The sequence below is a fragment of the Oculina patagonica genome, chromosome 7 (genome assembly GCF_052425735.1).
Source record: "Oculina patagonica isolate OP01 chromosome 7, crgOcupat, whole genome shotgun sequence".
Lineage (NCBI taxonomy): Eukaryota > Metazoa > Cnidaria > Anthozoa > Scleractinia > Oculinidae > Oculina > Oculina patagonica.
Genome location: NC_135764.1, coordinates 10,415,239 through 10,440,866, shown reverse-complemented (window position 1 = coordinate 10,440,866; position 25,628 = coordinate 10,415,239). Strand labels below are relative to the sequence as shown.

The 25,628-nt window shown below is 40.8% G+C and overlaps 2 protein-coding genes across 3 annotated transcripts in view; one reads left to right on the top strand and one right to left on the bottom strand.

Annotated features, from left to right (window-relative positions):
* The first annotated feature begins 2,416 nt into the window (after window positions 1-2,416).
* The window catches only part of LOC144660682 (kinesin heavy chain-like), a 38,894-nt gene continuing 15,682 nt past the window's right edge, over window positions 2,417-25,628 (top strand). Inside the window, exons 1-16 of one of the 2 annotated variants that reach the window (XM_078521385.1) lie at window positions 2,417-2,881; window positions 2,991-3,078; window positions 7,684-7,757; window positions 8,196-8,300; window positions 8,527-8,575; window positions 8,749-8,804; window positions 9,165-9,252; window positions 15,793-15,917; window positions 16,473-16,577; window positions 16,857-16,914; window positions 20,794-20,884; window positions 20,963-21,111; window positions 21,899-22,068; window positions 23,264-23,539; window positions 25,202-25,306; window positions 25,584-25,628. In XM_078521385.1, coding sequence (XP_078377511.1) covers window positions 2,753-2,881; window positions 2,991-3,078; window positions 7,684-7,757; window positions 8,196-8,300; window positions 8,527-8,575; window positions 8,749-8,804; window positions 9,165-9,252; window positions 15,793-15,917; window positions 16,473-16,577; window positions 16,857-16,914; window positions 20,794-20,884; window positions 20,963-21,111; window positions 21,899-22,068; window positions 23,264-23,539; window positions 25,202-25,306; window positions 25,584-25,628 — 1,713 coding nt within the window. In that variant the 5' untranslated portion in view covers window positions 2,417-2,752. The remainder of the gene's footprint in view (window positions 2,882-2,990; window positions 3,079-7,683; window positions 7,758-8,195; window positions 8,301-8,526; window positions 8,576-8,748; window positions 8,805-9,164; window positions 9,253-15,792; window positions 15,918-16,472; window positions 16,578-16,856; window positions 16,915-20,793; window positions 20,885-20,962; window positions 21,112-21,898; window positions 22,069-23,263; window positions 23,540-25,201; window positions 25,307-25,583) is intronic. The other variant, XM_078521384.1, reaches the window with a different exon arrangement.
* Window positions 10,163-11,540, bottom strand: LOC144660094 (uncharacterized). Its single transcript, XM_078520651.1, has one exon. The coding sequence runs from the start codon at window positions 11,007-11,009 to the stop codon at window positions 10,425-10,427; it is 585 nt and encodes a 194-aa protein (XP_078376777.1). The 5' UTR covers window positions 11,010-11,540; the 3' UTR covers window positions 10,163-10,424.

Below are 25,628 nucleotides of genomic sequence, written 5' to 3'. Positions count from 1 at the left end.
GATTTATTTCTTGGTCTTGATATTGCGATCCTGATTGCCGGATTGTCTTAGTTTTTTCCTAACTTTGTGAGGTTTTGAATAAAATTCTATGTTTCTTACTATCGGCCTTCTATGTGTCGGCACGTAAAAATAGCGTTGACACGGAATAAGATTTATCGGAGAACGCATGCAAGCTCTGTACCAGAATTTTCGTGACAAATGCGACGTAAGGTAACAATAAGTACTTCATCACCGTGAACATTTTAGCCTGCGTACAGATCCTAATTATTTCCTTTCGCCGGAAAAGAGCCATGCAGTATTGCGTGACGTGCTTATATTCGTGCAATTTTATTAAATACAGAATTGGCACTTCACAATTCACTGCACTTCTCAGTTAAATTTTCGGCGATTTTTCAAGTAAGTAGGTAAGAAACTTTATTTTACGAGGGAAAACACTTTACAGTCATAGACTGGTTAACCTGTGGCCCTCACCTAAATAATTAAAATATAACTGAATTACAATAATTTAAAAGCACTAATTAATTAATTAATTTTATAAACTTTGAATAGTAACAAGTATAAAATTCGTAAAATTGATAAAATCAACTGACAATTTTGACCAATTCTCAGCAATATAACTTGCACGCACTTGAATTGTTCCTAACTACTATCCGTATTGCGACCAATTAAAAAACTATGTGTATGAGCTATTGGTGGATACATCAGTGCCAACGAAAAAATATTAAAGGATTTGCTGACACTTTAAGGAACCATAAAATAACCAACTTTAAAGTGTTGCAAATCTTTTCTCGTGTCAGTTTTTTTGGCGACTTTCTGTACTGAACACAAATGGTATTGCAATCGGTATCATGGCCAAGACTATAAAAATGTTTATTGTTTTGCAATTTTTTGTCACCCTTACATGTCTTACATCATCTTTTAATTATCCATGATTTCTGCGGAGGCAGGCCAGCCAAAACAATAATCACGACATCATGTCTGCTTATCGATTAAAATGCTGGCGCTAATTTCCGGTACAATATTCAAATGCTATCATAATTAACACGAGAGGGACGTTTATATAAACAATCTGCATGTGTCCATGCAACATCGCAGATACACGCAAGCCCTAATCCTCCTTTATAAATCTTTATTTATTACGGGGCCAAGCTACATCAAAGAATTGTTCTCATTGCGTTCTAGAAATTATGATCTAAGAGGCTATTGTAAGCTTAATCAGCCTGCTTTTAAATCAAAGTTTTTACATAAATCTTATCGCTACATAACTTCACGTTTATGGAACAACCTACCTGACAATATAAGAGGAGCGTCCTCTCTTAGAATTTTTAAAAATTTACTGAACAATGTTAACCTGACCACCGAGGCGAACTGCTGCTGTAATCTTTGTATAGATTAGTTTACATTTTTAAATTTTATTGTCTACGTAGTTTTTAAATTTTTATAGTCTAGTTTTTAAATTTTAAATTTTACAGTCTAATTTTTGTATTTTTATTGAATAGATAATCATATTTAAATTTTTTACATTGTAATTTTTAGAATACACGTTCACTTTTAAACGAGCCCCAGGCTCATTGGTGACATGTGTTTAAATAAAGTACTACTACTACTACCAACATGGACATGAAGGTTAGAAAATATCCAAAGTTATCTCCTAGTTGAAGGCTTTTAAGTTGTAGTTATAGACTACTTGTCTGCCATCGAAAAATTCCTTCGTCACTTAAAAGGTCTTAAACAAAACAAAATGAAATTACTTAGTATTCTGGTGGTCAAAACATAACAAATGGGCCAATATATATAAACGATTGTTTTCTCTTCATCCGACACGCATAACTTGGCAGGTCTGATATCGATCAGATTTAAACCGCACGATAAAACTCGTGTAATGATAACGCTAATAAAATCCCCAAAGTTAGAGCTTAATGGAATTTACAAAGAAGATTAACCGGTAAACTTTCAAAGACATTCAAGATGGGCTAAAGAACGAGAAAAAACTTGTACGCAATTCCAATCGTAAAACGTTTGTTTTTTCCCTTTTCGTGGGCGTGCAGAGGCAAGATCTTCAGTCTCGCTGAGATATCAACATCCAGCCCTTGTTTTGAATTCGATGTCAGAAATAAGGCTCTTAGACACGAAACGTCGGATTTTAAGAATTTCGAGATTCCAAGACCCGATAACTTGGCAAGTGTCCGTCTTTAATTGTACTTCCGGTCCGCGGTTTCTCGCGTCGGATTGCGAAAGCTCGTTTGATTCCTTTCTTTTTCTCGATGTCGCTGACAATTAATAAAATAAACTTGCCTAAATTTAGCCCACCCCTCGACTAATTTTTCGCACCTTTTCAATGTGTTATTTACTTGTTTATTGTTTACTTTGCAGTAATTTGATTGGCGTGGCGGGGCGAGAATTTCAAAACGTCGAAGGCATCCCTTCCCACAATGCTTTGCGTTTGTGGAGGTGGAAATAATGGCCGACTCAGAGCAACCGATCGTAATGTGAATTTATAGCGATATCTGGAAAAATGGCTTGGAAATAGCAGCCGGAACTCTCGTAAAGTCACCTTGATACATTCAACGATCTCTAGAGGAACATCTTGACGAGTCAAAGGTCCATTTTGAACTCGTTTGGCGGCATGGAGTGATTTTACCGGCAATTATGTTGTACGCGAATCGCGAAGTATTTGTCGATGGATCACACATGAAAGCTGGTCATTCATTGTAAATTGCCGTGGATTTAGTGCGATTCCATTGCTTCAGCCATGAATCCTGATCCTAGAGAGTGTAATATCAAGGTTTTCTCGCGGTTTCGACCGCAATCGAGCGCAGAAGTTCGGGCAGGAGGACAAAATATAGTATCCACTCCATCGACTGAAACTTGCATTCATGGGGTGAGTCACCATCGCCACTTACTACAATAATTTAAACGCAAATTTCTTCTCGTTATCCGAGTTATGCTACTGTGGTTGACAACTTTCGCTGTTGCTTTGTGCGTTTTAGGGAAGAACCTTCACATTCGATCGCGTTTTCAAACCGAGCACTTCGCAAGAAAGAGTTTATGTGGAAGCAGCCCAAGTTATCGTCCAAGGTATGGTTTGTGAGTGGTTTTATGCGATAATTTTTGTAGTGTAGGTGCTATAGAAGATTACAATTTGCACCGGAATTGGACATATGTTTCTTAAAGGCTGCTGTGTGCTTTGACCCTGTGAGAAGTGAGAGTGAGTGTAAAGAAAATAACAAAATGATATTGCAATCTGCTGATATGCATTTCGCTGAAACGTTGTTAATTTCGCATTTTCCCGAGTCGATGACTAGATCTTTCTTAGTATTGATGTTGTTTCGTTCTTTTTGTACCTTTTATCAAATCGGGAAAAATATCAAGCTTACTTTAAGCTTATTTTAGGGGTGATATTTTATAAACGTGCCGCTTTCTTCAGTTGGTTGTTACGTTCGCCCTTAGCTACTGTATGCTACTTTGCAGAAATGTTTTGATAATTTTGCTTACAAACGAGGAAAAAATTCTGTTGTTGTCATCAGTCTTAGATCGGGAATTTGTAGTCCACCTGAACAAATATCGGTTACATGAATCTGTGCTTTACGCTTGTCAGAGGAAAAACTGTTAGATGATCGCGAACTTGAAGACTTAGTCAAGAAACTGTCAACATTTCTATCGACAGCAAATTGCAGTCGTCATGTCGTTCGCGAATTTCTTGTATTATTAATTTATTTACCAAGGCTTTGATTTTGCATTGGTGGTTTATGAAAAGCATATATCGGATTTCTTTTGTTGGTAATTTGTGGAACTCAAAGCGATCAGCCTTCAATTTGTCTGGCTAGGCTATTTTTTGCCTCAGTGAAATCATATTCTTGTCACACTCGCAAGATAAACAACTCTCTTGGAAGAAAAGAAGAATCATTTGAATATGTATGGCGACAAAACTTAGCAATTTTTTGGTACAATGTCGGACATACTTTTATTATTCTGTGTAGAAGATCGTTCGCAAATTTCATGAGCAGCTAAGGTTAATCAAGGAACTAAATGGTGTGTTTTGGGGATTTTTTCGTATTGGTTGACCGTCGACCCAGCACATGCAATAATCGCTGTGATATTCTTGTTTAATCACATGGCGTCTTTGAAAAGGCCAGTTTGCTCTTCCTGTTATTTACATTTAGGGCCGAATACCAACTTTTGCCGACTTTTCGTGGCTTTTTCGTTTCCTTATCTAGAATCTTTGCCTTTCAAATAGAGCCAACCGCAGTTATTTCATATCGAAAGGAGCGGTAGTTTTATGTGTTTACTCACCTCATGGTTTTCAATAGCTTTGTAATATTCTAGATATGTCCCAAGAAGTTAAATATTGTCTCTCTTGTATGCTAATTCTTGACAGGGTGGAAAATCGCTTACATCGATCGCTCATTCGACCTGATAAGAAAACGTAGAGAACTTGTAACCTTATATTTTGATAACTGAAGTACTGTTATCTCTGTTTACGTTTCTGTAAGTTTGAGTGTCTCTTCGCCGGTTAGAGCTGTCGTTCATACGATGTCGAAAATCGTGTTGAGTTTTACATGAGTTTTACCATTTATTTAATTATTATCAAGCGTTCCTTTGCATATCTGAGGAAATATTCAGGGCATTTATCTTCAACGAAATGAAAAGAATGGTTTCGATTAATACTTCAAGACAACGTTTTTGCCATCAAGGGTTTCTCGATCATTCGTTCTATTTCCAAGCTTTCGATTTGCATTGTAATTAGTTGCTTTCGTGTATTTGGCTAGTCAGTGTATAGAGAGATACTCATTATGTACACGCAGAACTTCACACGTAATTCAATTGTCTCTAAAATAATCGATCTCGAGAAACTACCTAATATGCAAATTACATGTTCAGTTGATTTCAAATACGTGTAAGTTATATTTTTACAATTCAATAGTTTTCATTTTCTACATTTTAATTCTGAATGAAATCATGATTATTGTCAGGTACATGTATATCGTGGCTTAAAGGAGAAAAATATTTCCTTTTTTTCAGTAGTTAAACACACTTATCTTTATACATATTGGCCCGGCTAAAGAACGTCTATATTAGCTAAAACATGTACATGTACATGTAGATTCTCAACAAATTTTTTTTTTTGACTTTCTATCTTCTAAAGTATGTGTTCTTGTGTGGTACATTTTTCTGATAAAGAAGCTGTCTGTGTTAATCTTTTTTATGAATTTTAAAGTACAAAATACTAAAGGTGATTATGGTATTCATTCAGGACTAGAACTCTTTTCAATAGCAAGTTTTTCTGTTGACAATATGTTGATCAATATACAGGTATGTCAGGAGAAATGAGGCATTGATCAGTCAGATTAGAATGTAAAGATCAAGTTTTAGCGGTGGCAATTATTGAGTGCTTGATAAGGAATACAAAAACTAAAATGTCTTACAATGCCAACCATTACATTAATTTGAGAATTAATTTTTAAGCCTCAGATTATTCGTCACATACTGTGACTAATAATGTAGTCTGTCTATGTGTCTCGTATGTAAAGCTTGAAATGTCTGTGTGTGGCAACTGTTTAATACAGTATATTCCAAGAGGACAGACCATGAACGTAATGGCGTTCCTGAAAATATTTAATTACCGTAACCGTCATGCTTATCCATATGAAGGAGTTACCACTTAAATTTTCCTTTCATCAACATTGTTTTTACTATTATTAAGAATTCTATTATTTCACTGTAGTAGACAGTCTATTATTTTTGTTGTGTCTCTCTAATCAATTTTCTATTCAATATGATAACACCGGTACATGTATGTTGTTTCTCAATAATTTTATAACCCTTCTCCTGTGAATTTAAATACTGGTAGCTATTTTTAATTTCATTTTGGTCTGGGTCTAATGATGGCATCTTAACATGTACTTTATAATAAAAGAAACATTGTTAAAATATATACAGTCAACTCTCGTTAGAGCTGACACGCTTGGGGCGTCGTTTAGTGTCCGTTATAGCGAGAGTCCGTAATAGCGGGAGTCATTTCCAGTCAAACGTCTTTCGCCGGGGATCTGGATTTTGTTTGTAATAGTGAGTGTCCGCAATAGCGGGGTGTCCGCAAGGCGAGAGTTGACTGTAGTGAGAGAAATAAAGTGAAAATGTAATAATATGCAGTATGTTCTTGGAAGAAATCAAATAAAGAGAAAAACAATGAGGTTATGATCGAAAATTACAGATTGACAGACAGTGTGGGTGTAATATGCACAGTATGTTCAGGGGTTTTAAAATGTTTTGAATTAGGCATCAGCAACTGGAAGAGTAGGTGGTTTTGATGCAAATTAGCTTGTTCGTCACAAGCTGATTGCTATGACCAAAGTAACTGTTAACATATAATCAAGTAGCTGGTGGAACTCTGGCGGTCGTCGGTTTGTTTTGAAAACCCTGTATGTTTGGATAAATTTTTCTTTAAACTTTAAAAATGTGAATCTTTTGTACCCTTAAGTTGGAATGTTTTTTCAGAAGTGAATGTTTTCACAGGGTATTCAATCAGATCTTTAAAAATGGTTCAGTGGCAGTTGTTACTTATATAAGGTTTCCAAAGAAAGAGATGCATGATTAATTTTTTTCTGATGGTTTCTGTTGTCATAGAGAGGTTATGTTGTTGACTGGCATATGTCATCTCAGGCAGCTTTTGTTTGAGTATTGAAAGTCTCAGTATTAGTGTACCGGTAATTAATTTATTTTTTCTTTGGTTTTGCATTACCATGCTTTCTGATTGGTTTTAAAAACTGCTGCCACTTTTTCATCAAATCAAAAGTAAAACCAAAACCAACTGTGAGTCTCTTGTGCAGATTTTCCCCTGACTCATGCCTGCTATGTGTATTTGCTTCAAGTTTTGCTTGGATTACTGGATTGTTTGCGTTTTATATGTTTGGCCAGAGTCATTACAGCTAACTTTGGTTTTGGTTTTATGACACTCAAATTGAAAACTGCAAGAGCTTCAATGCGAAACAATTGTTGTTGTAATACCCGATTCCCTCTATAGCGTTTTTTAAAAAAAAAAAAAATTCCAAAATTTTTTTAAAAAAAAAAAAATTTAAAAATTTTTAAAGGTAAAAAAAAAAAAATTTTGTGTGTGTTATTTATTAAAAAAAAAGCCGGAAAAACCCCCAAAAAAAATTTCCCGAAAAAAAAATTTGGCCGGACAATGTCCCTTGACCGGCCGTTATTTTGAGCCCTGGCGCGCGCCTGCAGGGAATCACGGTAGTTGTATTCATCAAACCATGCGCGAGACTCGGCAACGATGCACGTTGCTGAGTCCGTAAATAAATGCCGGGTCCACCAAGTCAAGTTTGAAATAAACGTCGGGGGCATTTAGTTGAGAAAATATGGTACATTGTAAAACACATTATAAGTGCAACCATTTCATGTACAGTTCATTTACATGAAATGCAAAATGAGACTACAAGACCCAGATAAGGATACTTCTAAGCTTTTCCAGGTGTTCAGTTAATTGGAGATCAGTGTGGAAAATGGCGAGTGAAAAATTATGCAGGCTTTATTTCCTAACCCTATTTTTTACGCTGCTCACTACAGCTACATGTAGTCTAACACTTAACAGGCTAGATATACAGTACAATATACATGTTTCTAATATGCATTGTCAATTAAATCAATTCTGTATATTTAATGTGCCACTCTCCACAGATGTGCTCAATGGGTATAATGGGACAATATTTGCTTACGGGCAGACGTCAAGTGGGAAAACCCACACAATGGAGGTATGCTACAGTTTATTTGCGTTGAGAAAGAGTTTAATAACTACTGTACCTTATAACCATAAGAGATGGACCAATTTTTTTGAGGGGGTAGGGTGGGTAATTTTTCTAGGCAAGATAATTTTTTAACCTTAAGGATGTGCACAATTTTTTAAAATTCCCCTTGCACTTGAAATTTTTTTTTTTTAGCTGTTTTTTTTTTCTGTGCAGGATTTTTTTTTGAAAATTGCCCTACCTCCTCTCTCCCTCAAAAAAATAATGGTCTGCCCTTAAAATCTGTACAAATGTACAGTTATATGCTCAGGTTTTTTTGGAACTGATATGTCATTAGTTATGATGATAATAATGATCACGATGTCGCTTACAACAACAACAACAGCAACGATGATGATGATGATGATGTTGATTGTTTTATCATTCACTCACTCCTCTCTCTTGTAGGGTGTCCTTAATGATCCCGTCAATCAGGGAATCATTCCTCGAATTGTACAAGATATATTCAATTACATTTACAATATGGATGAAAATTTGGAGTTTCATATTAAGGTGAGTGTTTATTAAAAACTGCCAAGAGATTGCTTTGTTTGATTGCTCTGGTCAAATTGTTCAATTTACGACCAAAGGAATTTAATTCAAAGTACAAAATGTAAAAGTACATGACGTACACGTAAGATCATGGTCCTGTTTCTTGAAAGAAGATATACTTCTAATTAATAACAATGTTCATGCCAAATATTTATTTAAAAATAATCTTTTTTCTTTTTGATTTTAGGTTTCCTATTTTGAAATTTACCTTGACAAAATCAGGGATCTATTAGATGGTAAGGCAAGAAACACTCATTGCAATGGTTTTTATTGCTATTGTACTGTATTGTAACTGGTTTTATTCAAATGTATTTCTAAAAATATTAATCTGTAGAACTTTCAATTTTGCAGATCCATGTGTGTTTGCCGTTTCCTTTACACTTATCCAGTCTATGTTATTTTTTTTCAGTTACAAAAACAAGCTTAGCTGTTCATGAAGACAAAAATAGAGTTCCTTTTGTGAAGGTAAGGCTGCACATACTACATGTACATTTATACGATTAACAATTACATGGTAAGCTCGAGGTTTCTATGGGCTGCAAGTCAGCGAGGGGCAAACTATCAAAGTCAATAGAAACCATTACCCACTGACTGCTCTATTAAACTCAGAATATCGCTAGAACTGATTTATTGAAGGTTGATAAAATCCTGTAAAAACTGAGAAGGCTCTCAGAGATATCTATCGATCAATAGATGGCACTTGTGTAGCCAATCAGATTACCTAGTAGATGGTCAGGGCGCTTTGATAATCTGGGATAAACAGCTTTACTTTGTCATACACAGTTTGCATGTGAGACATTCAATTTGTTGAGTTTATTTCTGTAGGGTGCCAGTGAAAGATTTGTTTCCAGCCCTGAAGAAGTCATGGAAATTATTGATGAGGGAAAAGCTAATCGCCATGTGGCAGTTACAAGTAAGTTTCTCTAACTTCCAAGAGATTTACTGCTAACTTCCCCCAATAATAGCAATGCACATAAGAGCAGAATGGTATAATTGAGAAAAAGAATATCATCATCGTTTCTTGTACCATGAGAGAGAGCCCAAGAGAGGCCCGCAACCCTAATCTTGACAGTGACCAGCGGATTGCATATTACGTGTGCGCGCCACGTTTTTAAAGGCTATCTGCAAACCGGAAGTTGAAAATTTTGTTCTTCCACTAAGAACGATCGGAATGCAAAAAATGTGCCAATCACGACAGTTTGTCATAACACCGGAAGAGAAAAATCTTGTCTCCAAGAGCGATAAGAATGCGAGAAATCAACAGTTTGTCACGTTAGATCGTGGCTTCTGTCTTGCAGACATTACGTTTTGCAGACGTTGTTTTATAGGTGTTGCTTTTGAGAAGATCTGCTGTGATTGTATCACAGATTAACCTGCTGCCTAGCTAAATGGAAGGTGGGTGCCTGGGATATCCAGGGGCTTCCACTGTGGCCAGCCAGCCCCTAGACAGAATACCGCTCCCATGGCTGGCAAATCCCCGCAACCCAGCCATGAGCCCCCATTCCAGGCACCCGTCAACACTGATTGAATCAGTGGAAGGAGAAGAAATAGGGGAGGGTGGGGTGGGGGAACGCTGAGCAAAGCCGCTAGCAAAGTGCTCAAAAAACACGAAGACCGCTACGACGACCGCTAGTGCTCAAAGCAAACATGCTGCTGAAAAACGAAGCTGTAACAAACCATGTGAGCCTGCACTTAACCAGGTGACCGCTGGCCAAAGGCGCCCGCTAGCTCGTGGCAGTTAACTTTGTTAAATGCCCCAGATTAACTTCGTTAAAAGTCATTTAACTAAATTTAACCTGCTGCCTAGCTAAATGGAAGGTGGGTGCCTGGGATATCCAGGGGCTTCCACTGTGGCCAGCCAGCCCCTAGACAGAATACCGCTCCCATGGCTGGCAAATCCCCGCAACCCAGCCATGAGCCCCCATTCCATGCCGAAGGGACTCTCCGACCTGGCCGAAGGCTCTGGTCGGAGAGAAGGAAGGGCTCATGGCTGGGGGAAAGCCATGGCCCTGAACTCGCCAAAGTCCCGAGGCACCCTAAGCCCGCCCGAGGGAAAAATTTGGGGAAAATATAAAGGAAGGTACCTTAAGCGAGTTGGCTTGCCATGCCTATAATGGTGTCAACTGGAGTGCGAATGTACAGCTGATACGCGTCACTTGACCATCGACCTAGAGTTTTGATGAGATGGTCCGGAACCCCGCGAGACGCTGCTGAGGTGGCTGCACCAATGCGGAAGCTGTGACCAGAAAAACAGCCAGGGACTCCGGCGGAGGAGAAAATGGACTTAATAGAAGATGCCAACCATGAGCGGCTTAGGGGAGTGCCGTCTGAAAGGAGAAAAAGCGGGCCCGGAGCAGAGCCACGGAGGTACAGAAACTGAACTAGAGCACGCACCGGACAGAGGTCTTGCTTGCCCGTGCCAATGTAGATGTAACAACCCTGGCGAAAGGGGTCCGTCTTTGAGCATTTAATGTGGATCCTGAAGCTCTTGGGATTAGACAATGAGTCTGCTTGGATGTCATTTACTGTGAGATGAATGGCTGGGTCAAATGGAGAGTTAACAGTAAACTCGCCTGCTCGAAGGAAGCCAAAAAACCCAACACAACAGGCAGCCCAGAGCATTGTATGGTTGTGGACTGAGAAATCCAGCGAACGATGAATAATCAACATCAGGTCGCTAGTGATGGGCTGTCGCTTTGGCTGGTTCAAACCTTTGTGACGCTTGATGCCTCGCAGAACGCGTTGCAGCTGGAGGCAGCCAACCAGGGGGTCAGGCAGACCTTCATCAATGTGAAGTGATCGAACTGCTGACAGGTAAACCTTAATTGAAGAGTGGTGAAGAGAATCTGCAAGGTGAGCACAGAATCGTATGAGAGTTTCCTCGCTGGCGGGAAGCACTGATCCAGCTGAAGAGATACGATTATCCTGAATGCAAAAGGTTACGAAGCGCCGTTGGGCTGACGAGTAGGATTTCCGTGTCGATGGAGCCAGACCGTGGGTAAGGTAGAAATGGCACTTGTCTGTCAGAGAAGATCCAAGTCCACAAGGAGCTGCTGAGGAATATGGGTCTGATGGGGGGCTGCATGAGGGGCCAGTTGACGGAAACGCTGAAATTGAAAACGTGAAAGTGCGTCAGCAATGGGGTTGCACTTTCCCCTAACCGACGAGGCCGTGAAGGAAAAGGAGTGACGAGCAGCTAGAAGACAGAGGTAACAAACCAGAACCATTATGGCGGGGGCTCTCGAGGTGCCTGACCGCAAGATTTCCACCACTGAGCTGTTGTCTGATAGGAAATTGACCCTCTTGGATGTCCAAAGTGGGCCCCACACATATGCTGCAACCACAATAGGAAAAAGCTCTTTATACTCAATAGAGTGGGAGACCTGTGAAGCGAGCCAGGAACCGGAAAACCAGTGACACTGGAACAGAGCACCATAACCCAGCGCACCTGAGGCATCTGATGAAACTTCGAAGTCTGGCAGGGGGGCCCATTGTGGGTACTGAAGAAAGCTGCAGCCATTCCAAGAGTGAAAGAGTTCTCGCCACCAGGTAAGGTCAAGAAAGAACTCCCGGTTGAGACGTATTGGATGATCATCACGACGGAAGGCACACAGTAAGTTTATCATCCGGCGTAAGAAGGAGCGACCTTGGGGTACCACCTTGCAAGCATGCTGAAGGTGACCAATAAGCGACTCAAGATCCTTTCGTTTACAGGAACGCTTGAGGGACCATTCTTCTAATAGAGAAGTTGTTCTGTCAAACTTGTCTTTTGGTAGACGAGCCTGCAAGAGTAACGAATCAAGTTCGATCCCCAGAACGGTCAAACACGTGGAAGGGCCTTCCAAGTTGTCTGGGTGTAAGGGAATGCCCAGCTTAGAAAAACAAACAATGGCGTTGTCCAGATTATGTTGACAAACAGGAGAGCCAGGTGGTCCAAGAGTGTGGAAGTCGTCTAGATAATGCATCAGAAAAGTGACATCATAGTTCTGCTTGGCAATCCATTCAACAAGGTCTGCAAAGCAAGTGAAGATGTAGGGAGCGGACCTGACACCAAATGGAAGGACCATGTCCACATAGAAGGCTCCCTGCCATTTCATGCCCAGTAACGGACGATCCTCTGGATGGACTGGCACCATGCGATAAGCATTCTGAACGTCAAATTTTGCCATCAGGGTGCCCCGACCAAACTGCATGATGCCTGCAATAATATCATCCACCTTCATGTACTGTAGAGAGTAATCCTCACTAGCAATCCCATCATTGACGCTATGACCAGTTGGGCTGGATAAGTCCAGGATAAGGCGCCATTTTCCTGGCTGATTCCGTTTGGGGATAGCACCGAAGCGACTCACGTGGAGATTATGGAAAGGAGGCTGGAGAAAGGGGCCTGCCACTCTGCCCAATTGCACTTCAGTACGTAAGTAATTGTCGATGACCTGAGGATTTGTGAGAGCGGAAGCCTTGTTGCCTGAAGCTGACTTTAAGGAAACATTGTGATTAAAGCCGAGATGAAAGCCGTGGCGAAGACCTTGGATGACGTAGGCAGCTTTGTCCGGGTTGGGGTAATTGCGAAGTTCCTACTGCAGTCTATCCACAACAATGGGGGTAAGCTGAGAAACTGGTTTTAGGGGGCATGCTGCGGGGGGAGAGGAGGAAGTAACTTCAGACGGCAGCGAGACTGGTAGGTGGGGAACAGGTTGTGGCTGACGTTTGTGGTGAGAAACTGGAACTGGAAGAGAACTCAACTGTAACGGACGAACATGAAACGGAGGACCAACGGAAGACGCAACGAAACTATGTACAGAAGGATTGGCTGAGCACGGGGAGTCAGCGGTAGCGGCGGCCCCCCTTCTGTGGGGAAGGGGAGCGGGACCGAGCTGTGCGTGTTGGGTGATGGGGGCAGCGGAAGCGTGGATGGTCCCCATTGCATGATTCACATGAGTGGCGAAATCTGCAACGCCCAAAGGGCCAACGACAACGCCCGTTATTCCACGAGTGACAGTATGGGTCAGAGTTTCGGGAGCCTGAAGCAGGAACCGCAGTAGGCGATGGCTCTGGCGATGGTGATGGGCCTGATGAAGATGACAAGGTGGAGGGAGATCTCGTATGGAAATTGAAGAGATTGGCATTCATGCGAGACCAATCCGTGGATCCAGTGGCAGCAGCTTCCTTCCTGAATGCGATGTCATAGTTGAGCCAGGACTTGTCATGGAAGCGCTTTGCTGTCTGGATAATCAGCAACTTGTACTGGGTGAGGTCTTTCCAGCGAGAAGGATATGAATGGCAGAGGACCAGGCAGAAAATTGTGAAGGCTTCTATCCAGGTAACAATGTCCGTAATTTCGACGACCCACTTGTTGTTACTCGGGACTAATAGCCGTCCTTCCAAGTAGGCTTGGGGTTTTGTTTCTTGGGCCTTGATGTTGTCTGACAAAAGGTCGGCGAGTTCAACGAACTGTCCTCCCGTTATTTTGGCCACCAGTTTGTAGGGGACAGGAGTGTATCCTGGACCTATCACAAACGCCTTTTCGAGGGTGGGCGGCGTAGACAAAAAAGCTGAGGCCGCGCTAGAAGAGCCCCCGACCGGTAATGGCGGATTTGTGGAAGAAGTGGCGGGAAGAATGGACGGGAACACGGAAGGGGAACCCAATGTGCTGTAGGTAGAAATAAAAGATGGAACGACAAGCGTACCTGATGATGAGCTCGACTGGCCTGGACTGGTAGAAGGCAAGGGTGTTGAGTTGGATGATGCAACAGAGCCAGAAGCGGTGGACGTATTTTCCCCCGCGTGTCCACGAAGGGAAGACAGCAGAGCGGGCAGCGAGTCCGCCAAAGCCCTTGAGATTGCCTGGGAAATAGTGTTGTTGTCCAGGGAAGAGGCACTTTGTAGCGAAGAGGAAACCGTGGTGACGGTTGAGGAAGAACTCGGTGTTGTCGAGCTGCTGTGAGAGCCGGACGGCAAAGTAGACGGCGGAGTCAACGTGGACAAGCTGTTGTTCGTCGTACGCATGCTGAACAAAAAACTGCTAGAAGTGAGTTCCAAAAGCTGGCTGCTTGAAATATTACCGCCTCGACGACCACTAGAACTCCAAAGACGCTGAGCAAAGCAGCAAGAAATAAGTTCCCAAACGATGAAGAAGAAGGTGACACTAGCCGCTTGCAATATGATTGCTTCGACGACCGCTAGAACTCCGGAACGCTGAACGAAAGCTGCCAGAAACGTGCTCCAAAAGGGATGAAGAAGAACGTGACGCTAGCTGTTTGGACTATGACTGCTTCGACGACCGCTAAAACTCCGGAACGCTGAGCAAAGCCGCTAGCAAAGTGCTCAAAAAACACGAAGACCGCTACGACGACTGCTAGTGCTCAAAGCAAACACGCTGCTGAAAAACGAAGCTGTAACAAACCATGTGAGCCTGCACTTAACCAGGTGACCGCTGGCCAAAGGCGCCCGCTAGCTCGTGGCAGTTAACTTTGTTAAATGCCCCAGATTAACTTCGTTAAAAGTCATTTAACTAAATTAAACTATGGCAAAGCGAATGATTCCAACAACGGTTATTCTCGAGAAATTCCTTATAACACTGACAACAAAGCGAGTTTGCCAACGGAGGAAAATCACATCTCAATTCACACCGCGTGCTCGACTACACTTTGCAAAACTGTCAATCAAAAAAACAACTCTGATTGGTTTGCGGCAATAGGAAACGATAAAAAACATTCGTGACTTAAGCGTGACTCGTTACTTGACCTTACTCGGAATAATTTTCGTTTGTCCAGTAATTAAAAAACACTTCCCTCCCAGTACCTTCTCTTAACTGCATCGAGGCCCGCACTTTCTAACCTGTGGTTACCACTAGTATTATAAATAAATTCTCATCCAATTTCAAGAGGAGAATGTGTATCTGGTAACTCTCGCACGTATAAGGATTGAAAACTTTGTTGTCACACCAGCATAAGTCTATGAACCAACTTCTCACACCGAGCTGAAACATTTGAGATATTACAACCTTAACTGACACACTTTTGTTTCAAAAAAATATGTTTGCAAACAGTCAGAAACAGTTTGTCTTCACAACCCTCCAAGCTTAGACCATTTTAGTTGCCATGGCAACTAAAATTTTGGAACTGGCGACTAATTAAAATTGGAACCAAAGTCGCCAGCCTGGTGACTAAAATTGAGAAGAAGGATTGAAAGCGTGAACTTAATTTAGCAACTAAAATGTTTCACTGGCGACCAAATTTGAGCGGTTGGTGGCCGAGTGGCCACCAAGGACAAAAAAATAAACCTTGAGGGTTGCTTCAGAGTCTTGTCTTTCAATCCAAAGATCTCATTTTTGCAAGACAGGAATGTTCAATCTTGTCTCACGAGATGGTGGTAACTTACCTTAAAGTGGTACCGTAGCTTACTGTGTGTATAAATCTAATGTCAACTTTTTTCCATTTTTTTTTACCAGATATGAATGAGCATAGTTCAAGAAGTCATAGTATTTTTCTCCTACACATTAAACAAGAAAATGTGGAAACCAACAAGAAACTAAGTGGCAAGCTTTATTTAGTGGATTTAGCTGGATCTGAAAAGGTGAGTGACCACTATATGCATCAAAACTAAAAAAAAAAACACAACAAAACAGTGGACACGCCTTGTTGTTACAGAGCAGATGGACTTGAGAATTTCGAATGGTCTGACAGTAGTGCTAAGCATAGTACATGTACATGTACAAGTCTGCATACAAAGCGACAAGAAGTATTTCTCCCCATTGGATGGGATGCTAGTGTATCGCAGGGTTACTCCCAGCAGTAAATTTTATGGTCCCCATTTATACACCAAGATGAAGAGAGATGTTATGAGAGCAAAGTGTCTTGCCCACAGACACAAAGCAGTGCCCCAGCCAGGGCTCGAACTTGGACCACTTGATGCGCAGTCCAGCGCACTAACCATTAGGCTACTGCACCTCCCTACATGTATTTTAGTGGTATCAAATTGCTGCAACTGTACAATACTAAATTTTACCCCCCCCCAAAAAACCCTTCCCCCAGGGCCCTATGAGAGCTTCGACTGTAATTATTATATAAATAGGAACCTGTAGCTGATCTACAGGTACATTTTAAACCAATGTCCGTCTCTTCATTACAGGTCAGCAAAACAGGAGCAGAGGGTTCTGTCCTTGATGAAGCTAAGAACATCAACAAGTCGCTGTCTGCATTAGGAAATGTCATTTCTGCTTTAGCAGAAGGAACGGTATGTTTTTGACCTGAGCTTATCTTTTCTTGGGGGGGGGGGGTTGAGGGGGATGGGGGGGGGTCCGTTCAGGTGGGGGTGATACATGTAAGGAATAATGTCTGGTCCTGCCATAATGTGCTCATTGTGGTCATGCACTTGTAAGTGAATTTAATTATTGAGTTTGAAATACTGTACCGGTAAAAAAATCTTTTTCCTATGAAAACTGTCTTTTTTCCCTGGAGAGGTCTGTCAACAGGGCATGCACTGATCTACATCTGTATTTTTTCTCATTGTTAGAAAACCCATGTTCCCTACAGAGACAGTAAAATGACGAGAATATTACAGGAAAGTCTGGGTAAGTCAACGTAATATTAATAGAGAGTAAATCAATTTTAGATTCTCACAAAAAATTGATAATTGTTTTAAATTTTTAAAACCTAGCAGAATATTCATGTTATTCTCACTTATTGATAGGAGACAAGGTTACCTAATGGTTAGCATACTTAGCCTGCGTAGCTGGCGGGAGTCGAGTGCGAGTGCTTTGCTAGCGAGTGCTTTGCTAGAGCGGGCGAAGCCCGCGTGCGTGAGCGGCGAAGCCGCGATCCTCTAGCCTCGAGGAGCCTCGAGCGGCTTTGATGGCACATGGAGATTTCCAGTAACGATAAGAACGGTACACCAAAAAAACCTGCAAAACGCGGCCCGAAACCAAGAGAAGGAGTGATTAGCGATATATGCAGACTGTGTTGTACCAATTTGAAGCAAAAGTATGGCGATTTTAAGAAATCCGTGTCCGTTTCCACTGTAAATCTTATCAAGCCGTCGAAACGAGAAGGAGTCAATGAAAATGGTGACACATTAGCCGATCTCTGCTCGCGAATTGGTTTTAACGTCGAGAAGAGCACAACTTTGTCAGAACGTGTCTGCTAAAGTTGTGCAAGAAAGATACGGAACACTGTGCAGCTATATGAATTTATTGCGTCGAGCCTGAATCGAAACCAAGAACACTCTCAATCGAAGATGTCTAACATTCTCGCACATTAACGAGTTGCGTTAGCAACTAAAGAAAACCAAAAACCGGCAACTGATGAGATCCACATGGAGGATCGAAACCATGGTCTTGCCTGAACTAAACCATATAGTGGCATACAGGGGCGTAGCCAGCCTATAGGCCCGTAGGCCCGGGCCTACAAGTTTTTCATCCCACTCGTATTTTCAAAATGTGTGATAGAAAAAAATTCAGACTGAAACTCTTTTCACTCTTTCAAGATAACTTGAAAGAAATTTGAAACATACTTTAGCATTATATATTTCACAACTACCCTTTCGATGAGATCAAGGCTCATCTACAAAGGGCAAATTCGAGTGGCTTCTAGACTAGCCAGGTGACAGACAAACCCTCAATTGCATGCGCCGTAATAGGCAAGTGCGTTTATTTTGGAATGAGTGAAAACTGGCGCAATTCTTTCCTATGAAATGTTATAATTTAAGTGTTGTGAAATACACAGAACATCATCAGAGAGTGAAGGAGAGCTTTCTTGCAGGGATTTCAATAAAAGTCAGTTACGCCTATAGGGCCTCCAACTGTCTGTCGTCTGTTAAGATTTCATTTATAAGATTTGCATCTAGAAATTAAAGTAGTCTGTTCAAAAAACCTGTTCTGTGGTCAATAAAAATAATTATAAACAGCACTTTTTTAATGCCCAGAATGCTGAAAATTGCATTTCCGAGCTTCTACATTTCAATTTTTTCTGGGGGAGCATGCCCCAGACTCTCCAAGGGAAAAAGGGCCTCACAGCCTCTTTTGTGGTTACCATCGCCTATTACACTTACGGAAGCCGCTTATGAAAAATGTTATTCAACCCCTAATTCTTGGAGAGTCTTGATCCGAAAATACTTCCTCGGCGGACCTCCTCCCCTCCCCCCCAACCCCTCGAAAAGCAGTCCTTACGGGCCGATTGACCAGGCCTACAGCTCTTCAAAAAGCTGGCTACGCCCCTGGCATATACAAAAAGCAAAACAGTCAGCAGGACTTGCGCGTGATAGATTTCAAATTTATATTTGAATCATGTGGTGCCAACGTAACGAAACGAACAAAGGAGGTAGTAAAATTCTAAACATCGAGCTTAAAAGACAGAGGGCTGGATCAAAATAATGCAAGAAGCATAACCTTTACAACACAGAATGTCTCTCTGAAACCAACTTTCAGCTTTTTAATAGTAAAGTTGAAACAGCCTCTGGCGAAGCCGGACAAAGATAATCCGTGATATTAGACAATACATCTTGCAACAGTATTGATTAAAATGCCGGGCCCGGCGTCAATAACATGCAAGCAGTTTTCATTTTCACAGAACATTTCAGATCTTGTCCTTCCAGGGCGAACATTTTGAGAGCTTAAAGCATATCCTGCAGATAGAATTGAGCCAAAACAAACTAAACTAGCATAACATGTGGCAGAGTACAGATTTAGAGGTGTCATTCAACTCTACAAACGGAAACCACGCAGCGCGGACTTATTGACCTCTAGACACTTCCTTGGCCACAATCTTACGGCTCTATTCAATACATTATGCCTCCAAATAATAACAGTACCCTCAGATAGAAGTCAGAAGCAAATAAGGTCGAAAGACCGAACTCAACATAAAACGGCAAAGGTTACAAATATCACGAACGTAGGAGTCGTGTAGGCCTGTCACCTTTATTAACCATCGCCAAGGCAAAGATCGTGTAGATCATGTTTTTGCCAAAACCCGTGGGCAGTATTGCTAAAACATCATTCCCTGAAAGCAGCTCGATCACAGCCTTCTCTTGCTCTTCCTTTAGGATAATTCTCCTGCTTTCTTTACGGATATTTAACGATTCTAACGCTTTCTCGATTCTTTCCTTCGCATTCTCCATTTTGCAATCTCCACACAAACAACTGATGTTTTCCCATGGGACGGATTAATGGTTTCGATTAACATTTGACTGACGTTTCACTACTCTCAGCCAATAGGAAATTCGCGTTCGCTGGCGAACGCATAATTAAAAAAACTCTATCCATTAGAGCAGGCGGGACCTCAGCTCGACTCCTCCCCAATTCCCTTGCGGCTCGCTCCAAATTCCTCGCGGCTCTGCGGTTCCCTCTCTTTGCCGTTCGCCGGCCCGTCTCAAAGCAAACACTCACACTCGAATCCCGCCAGCTACGCAGGCTAAGCATACTGGGCTCTGGATATGGGGCTGTTGTGTTGTTGGTAAAGAACACTCACAGTATACATGTAAATGGGCACTGGCTAGCTCTAAGGGGCCATCTGTCAGTCTGTCCATTTGCCCGTCCATCTGTCCGACTGTCTATCCATTCTTCAATCAGCCAATCATTCAATCAATCAATCAATCAATCAATCAATCAATCAATCAATCAATCAATCAATCAATCAATCAGTCAGTCAGTCAGTCAGTCAGTCAGTCAGTCAGTCAGTCAGTCAGTCAGTCAGTCAGTCAGTGAGTCAGTCAGCCAGGCAGTCATGCTGAACCAACCTGTCAGTCAGTTAGTCAATCAGTCAGTCAACTTTGTTTTAATGAGGGTTGATCGAATTGGAATTTAGAAATGTTGGTTTTTGTAGAGGGAGCAAAACCAGAGATCCTGAAGAAAAACCCTTAGAACCTTTTTAATGGCAAACTGCTAAAGGTGCCTTGTCTTAGTACATGTAGCTTTATCAATTTATGGTTCTTCTAGAAAACACCTGGAATGAACTGTCAAGTACGGGAAACATTCCCTTCGTTTCCTTGGGCCATTGATGTGGTCGAAATTAGACAATAGGGACAAAAACGAAACGTCCTTGCAGCGATTCAAGGCGAACATCAGGGGAAGGGAACTCAGTGGACTTGTCGGAGGAGACACATGCAAAGGGTGTCACCTTTGCAACTCTTGAGCCGAAACCACCCTATAAGTATTAAATATAGGTTCGATATTCCGTATTTTAAAGTAGTATCTTAATTGTAGGAATTAGATGTAAATACAAAGAGTATTGGAAAATGTAGCATAATTTAATGTAAATAGACCAGAATCGTTTTTGTACTTATATTATATTTTAGTTTAAACAGTGTCCCCGATTAGTAAGCTTAAGGCTAGCTAGAAGAATAGACACTTAAATAAAGTTCTTATATATATATATATTATGAAATTAGTTGTTGACCAACTGCAACTTTGTGATTTACATTGTATGCTGATCTTCTATGCTTTTACTTGTTTTAATAGGTGGGAACGCAAGAACAACGATTATCATTTGCTGTTCCCCATCGTCATTCAATGAACAAGAAACACGGTCAACTCTCATGTTTGGCCAAAGGTAAGGGTGAAATTTATAGTTGAAAATTTTAGTAAAGTTGATAATGAAACCAAATACTTTGATTTTCTTCATCTTTAGAGCCAAGACCATCAAGAATGTTGTAGTGATCAACGAAGAGCTTACAGCAGAAGAGTGGAAAAGACGCTATGAAAAAGAGAAAGAAAAGGTTGGTAAGCTTCGAGGAGCCTTGGGCAGATACGAACAAGAACTGCAGCGGTGGCGGGGAGGTAAGCTATTGATTTTTATTGGTTGCAACTCGGAAGCCTCTGTCATTGTTTTCAGGGGGAGAGGTGTGGTGGCCAAATGGTCAGTGCATAGGATTTCAGATTCAAGACCTGTGTTGTGCTGCATTCTTGGGTAGTGCCTCTCTCCAACCAGGGCCCACTTGTTCAAAGGGTGGATAAGGCTATCCTGCAGGATTGCCATGGTCAGGGAAAAGTCAGGGAATTTTGCAAAAATGTCAAAGTCAGTGAAAAGTCAGGGAATTTTGTTTTCATGTGTTCAAAGTCCCGTGAAAAATGTAAAGAGATGGAAAATGAAGATAAGAAAAAGCTGAAACTGAAAGCTGAAGCAAATGTACATTGTAAAAGTGGATTTGGCTTATTTGATAATTCGCCTAATGCAAGGTCAGTCAAATTGTTTTGAGGTCAGTGAAAAGTCAGGGAATTTTTTTGGTTCTAATGAGTGGCACCCTTATCCTGTATCTGTTGGATAAATCGCTATCCAGTGGATAACTGTCATACAAAGCCTACTTTGCTATCCACCGGATAGTGATTTGTCTGGTGGATAGCATTATCCACCCCTTGAACAAGTGGGGCCAAGAGTATAAATATGTGCCAGCAAAACTGTTAGGGCAATGTGACAAAAATGCTACAGGATATGACAGTAACAAAAATGCAAGGGGGGGGGGGGGGGGTAGGAACAGTGAAAACAATGTGTGAGCAAGGTCAACCATTTTTACTTGCTGACCAGTTTTGCCTTTGGCTTCTTATTGAATTATTTCATTTTCTGTAGGTGAGTCAGTTCCTGCTGATGAACAGATGACAAACGCGAAAGACAATCGTAATTCCCAGGTGTTTGAGAGTCTAGCTCTCTTGGCGCCTTCCCAGCCTGCTGTCAGTGACAAGGAAAGGAAGAAATTTGAAGATGAAAAGTCAAAGTTGTACACTCAGCTAGACGAGAAGGTTAAAAAAATAACATACAGTAATTATAAAAAAGTTTTATTGCGGTTTTCAGGGAACTGCGAACTCTGATAACCAAAATCCAACTAACGACTGCGTTTTTTGCTGCCTGCTGCCGTCAATCATAATTATGGAGACATGCAATGAACCATGCAAAATGGAAACAAACAAAATGGGTTGAAATCTACCAATCAACAGACGTGACCTTTTGACCCAGTTGAAGGGAGCTCCTGTTTCCTGAGAGTTCCGCTAAGATGATTGATCGCAGCAAAAGCATAAACTGTGCATTGAGGATTGAGTTTCGGAGTTCGCATTTCACTAAAAACTGCAAAAAAAACTTTAAAATGTGCCTTCAAAAAAAGGGAGAAAAATCCAAATAAAGTGACATATTTCAAACAAGAGCCCAACAAACTAAGGTATTTTGCTGGTGCGAGGATTTCAGTTTACTTTAAAAAATTAATCAAAAGTTAGACTGAGGATGGTAATTATTTCAGTGTCTATACATTATTAATAGTCCATGGCAATTTACAAGAAGAACAATGACATTTAAAAATAGAGAATATTAAAGTGATAATTAACAATAAGATTTAAAAACTATGGAACACAAATTTTTATAAATACTTTTTTTTAAAAAATGGAAAGCATGGTACTTTTTTTTTGTTAAAAAAATCGGTCATTAAAGAGCATACCACAGTTTTGGAGAGTCCCGTCTCAGAAAAAAGATCTTGCCCTATAAGTAATTTGAGAATGAGTGCAACTTACATGTAATATGTTATGTTGACAGTTGTAATACTGAGATCAGGTATGTTTGCTTGATTTTGTGTTTTTGAACCCTTGACCTTGCAAACCGTGTGAGGCATGGTGGCCTAATGGTTAGCGCACTTGACTCCGAGTCAAACGGCCCGGGCTCGAGGCCTGGCCGGGGCACTGCATTGTGTTCTTGGGCAAGACACTTTACTCTCACAGTGCCTCTATGCACCCAGGTGTATAAATGGGTACCGGCGAATTTACTGCTGGGGAGTAACCCTGCGATGGACTAGCATTCCATCCAGGGGGAGTAGCAATACTCCTAGTCGCTTAATGCTACGGAAACCAGGATAAGCTCCAGCTGTATGGGCCACTTGGCTTGGACACAGACTTTACCTTACCTTTACCTTTCATTGCAAACCAGTCATGACCTTATGTGATTTGTTTACAGGATGATGAAATTCAGAATCAAGCACGGTTAATTAACCAACTGAAGGAGCAACTGGGTGAACAAGAGGAAGCTCTGAAGACAACTCAATTTGACAGTGAGAAGCTACAGTCACAGATAAGCTCCATGCAGAGCGAGAGTGAGACGTCCAAAACGGAGGTCAAGGAAGTGCTCCAAGCTCTTGAAGAACTCGCTGTAAATTATGACCAGAAACTGCAAGAGGTTGAGACCAAAACTAAGGATAACGAGAAGCTTTCTGAAGAATTATCACAGAAGCAGGTTGGTGCTAAAGTGATATTGAAGTTTCGATTTGCAACTCCAATTTGTTACATCTTGTAAACTTCTCTTATATGCTATTTACACCAAAGCTTAAACATGTTTAAAAGTTTTTTTACAGGGTTGCCCTACAGGTCAGGAAGTCAAGGAAATGTCAGGGAATTTTATTTTGAGTCAGGGAAAATTGAGATTATGAAGGAAAGTCAGGGAAATTGAAATTATAACATCACTGAATGCCATTGAAGGACAGAAGAAATGTTTCAGGTCAATCTGATCACAGCCATGCTTTTCGTTTTGAAGCGGAGGTCGGAGGCCGTGACTTTATCTGACATTAATTAATATTTTTGTAATGATTTGGTCAGGGATATTTGGTTTTTATCAGGGAATAGTCAGGGAAAAGTCAGGAAATTTTGAAAATTGATGCCTAGGTATGTGGAAACCATGTGTTTAGCTAAACACAGTTAACAACGGTTTAAATTATTTTCTTCGCTGAGGTTGCTAACTGATGTTTGTCAACTTTAAATTTTGCACAGTGAAAGCACAAGTAAGAGCTTACTTGAACCCTATGTAAAATTCATTCTTTTAGTTTTCTATTGCTGGATTTGTTAAACCTGTTTTAACTTAACATGTTTTGCTGGTGTGAATGGGGTATGAATTTCTTTTTAAGATTGATTATGTGATGAATGATATTTTATTATATAAATTTCAGTGGTATAGTGAGTGGTAGCAAATCGAGAAAAATGGTATCACACGTGTGGATAAAAACGGTATCCACACATGAATCAGATCGCAGAGTTTGCCGTGTTTCAATGTTCAATGAGCCAAGTTTTATCGATATATTAAGTCGAAAAATCTTTGGATCTTCCTTGGCAATCTTCGGTTATGGTCGGAAAACTTCGGACATTTTCGGAAAAGTTCGGAAAATGTTCGGAATCATTCGTACGACCTTCGGACAAAATTTTGAAAATCTTCGGAAATCTTCGGAAAATGGCCGGAAATCTTCGAAAAATCGTCAAAAACATCGTAATTAGTAGGTTTATATAATAAACAGAATAATACATTGTTGCTTAGATATATGAAATTTATCTTCTCGTGTTCAAAACCTATATCTCCGGGCAACCATGTATTATCCTCTATATCTGCATGTAGCTTCCTGCACACATAGTAAGCAATTATTGGATGAGGCTGAGTAAGATATGAAGAATTATGTTAGCTGGAATTACCTGGGGATTGAAAGCCAATCAGAAACGGAGAAATATTTATATTATTTTGAATGAATAATTAACAATTAGACTACAAGCCCGAGTTTTAAGCGAATGCTGAGTTGACTATCGCTTATAGAAAACGAGGGCGAGTAGTCTTATTGGTTTAGTAGAAACTCTTAAAGGACTGCAGTCCAAAAACCTACAATTTTACGTATTTATAAGTCAAAAAAGAAGAAAAATTAATCTTTAAATGAGCAACGAGCGCGCGATCGTTTTCTATCAGCAAATATAAAACAGTGGGAGAACCAATCAGATTTGCGGATTTTCAATAGAACACAGCTGAGTTTCTACCAATAGTAATTATCATTATGTGTTGCATGCTTTAGAGTTGTTCATATCCATTTGACCATAAATCTCAGTTCGTAAGAAATGATGTACAACTGTCCATTCCTCTCAACAGACACAGCTCAACAAAGCTTCCAAAGAATTGGTGGAGATCAAAGACAGTACATCAGTGTTAAGAAAGAGACTGGCTGAAATGATGAACAGTCTGCTGTCTGATCTGGTGAGTGGCTGTGCGTAGGGTCATAGGCTCATATACCGAGTTTCGTGCACTACATGTACAGTGTACAGTAGCTACAGGGAAAAAGCGTGAAAGCGTGAACTTAATGCCAGCAAAAATATTCGAGAGCAAGAAGTGAAAGGAAAAATAGGGGGGAAGGGGGTCAAGGGATTATTTTGGTGTCTCAAAGCTAGTCCTGCCACTTATATCGTTTTCATTTGTCCACCTTGACTACTGCTGCTCATAATATGAGGATCTGTTTATTTCTTTTCATTTTCAGGGTGAAATTGGTAACGTCATTGGAGGAAATGCAGCTGAAATTAAG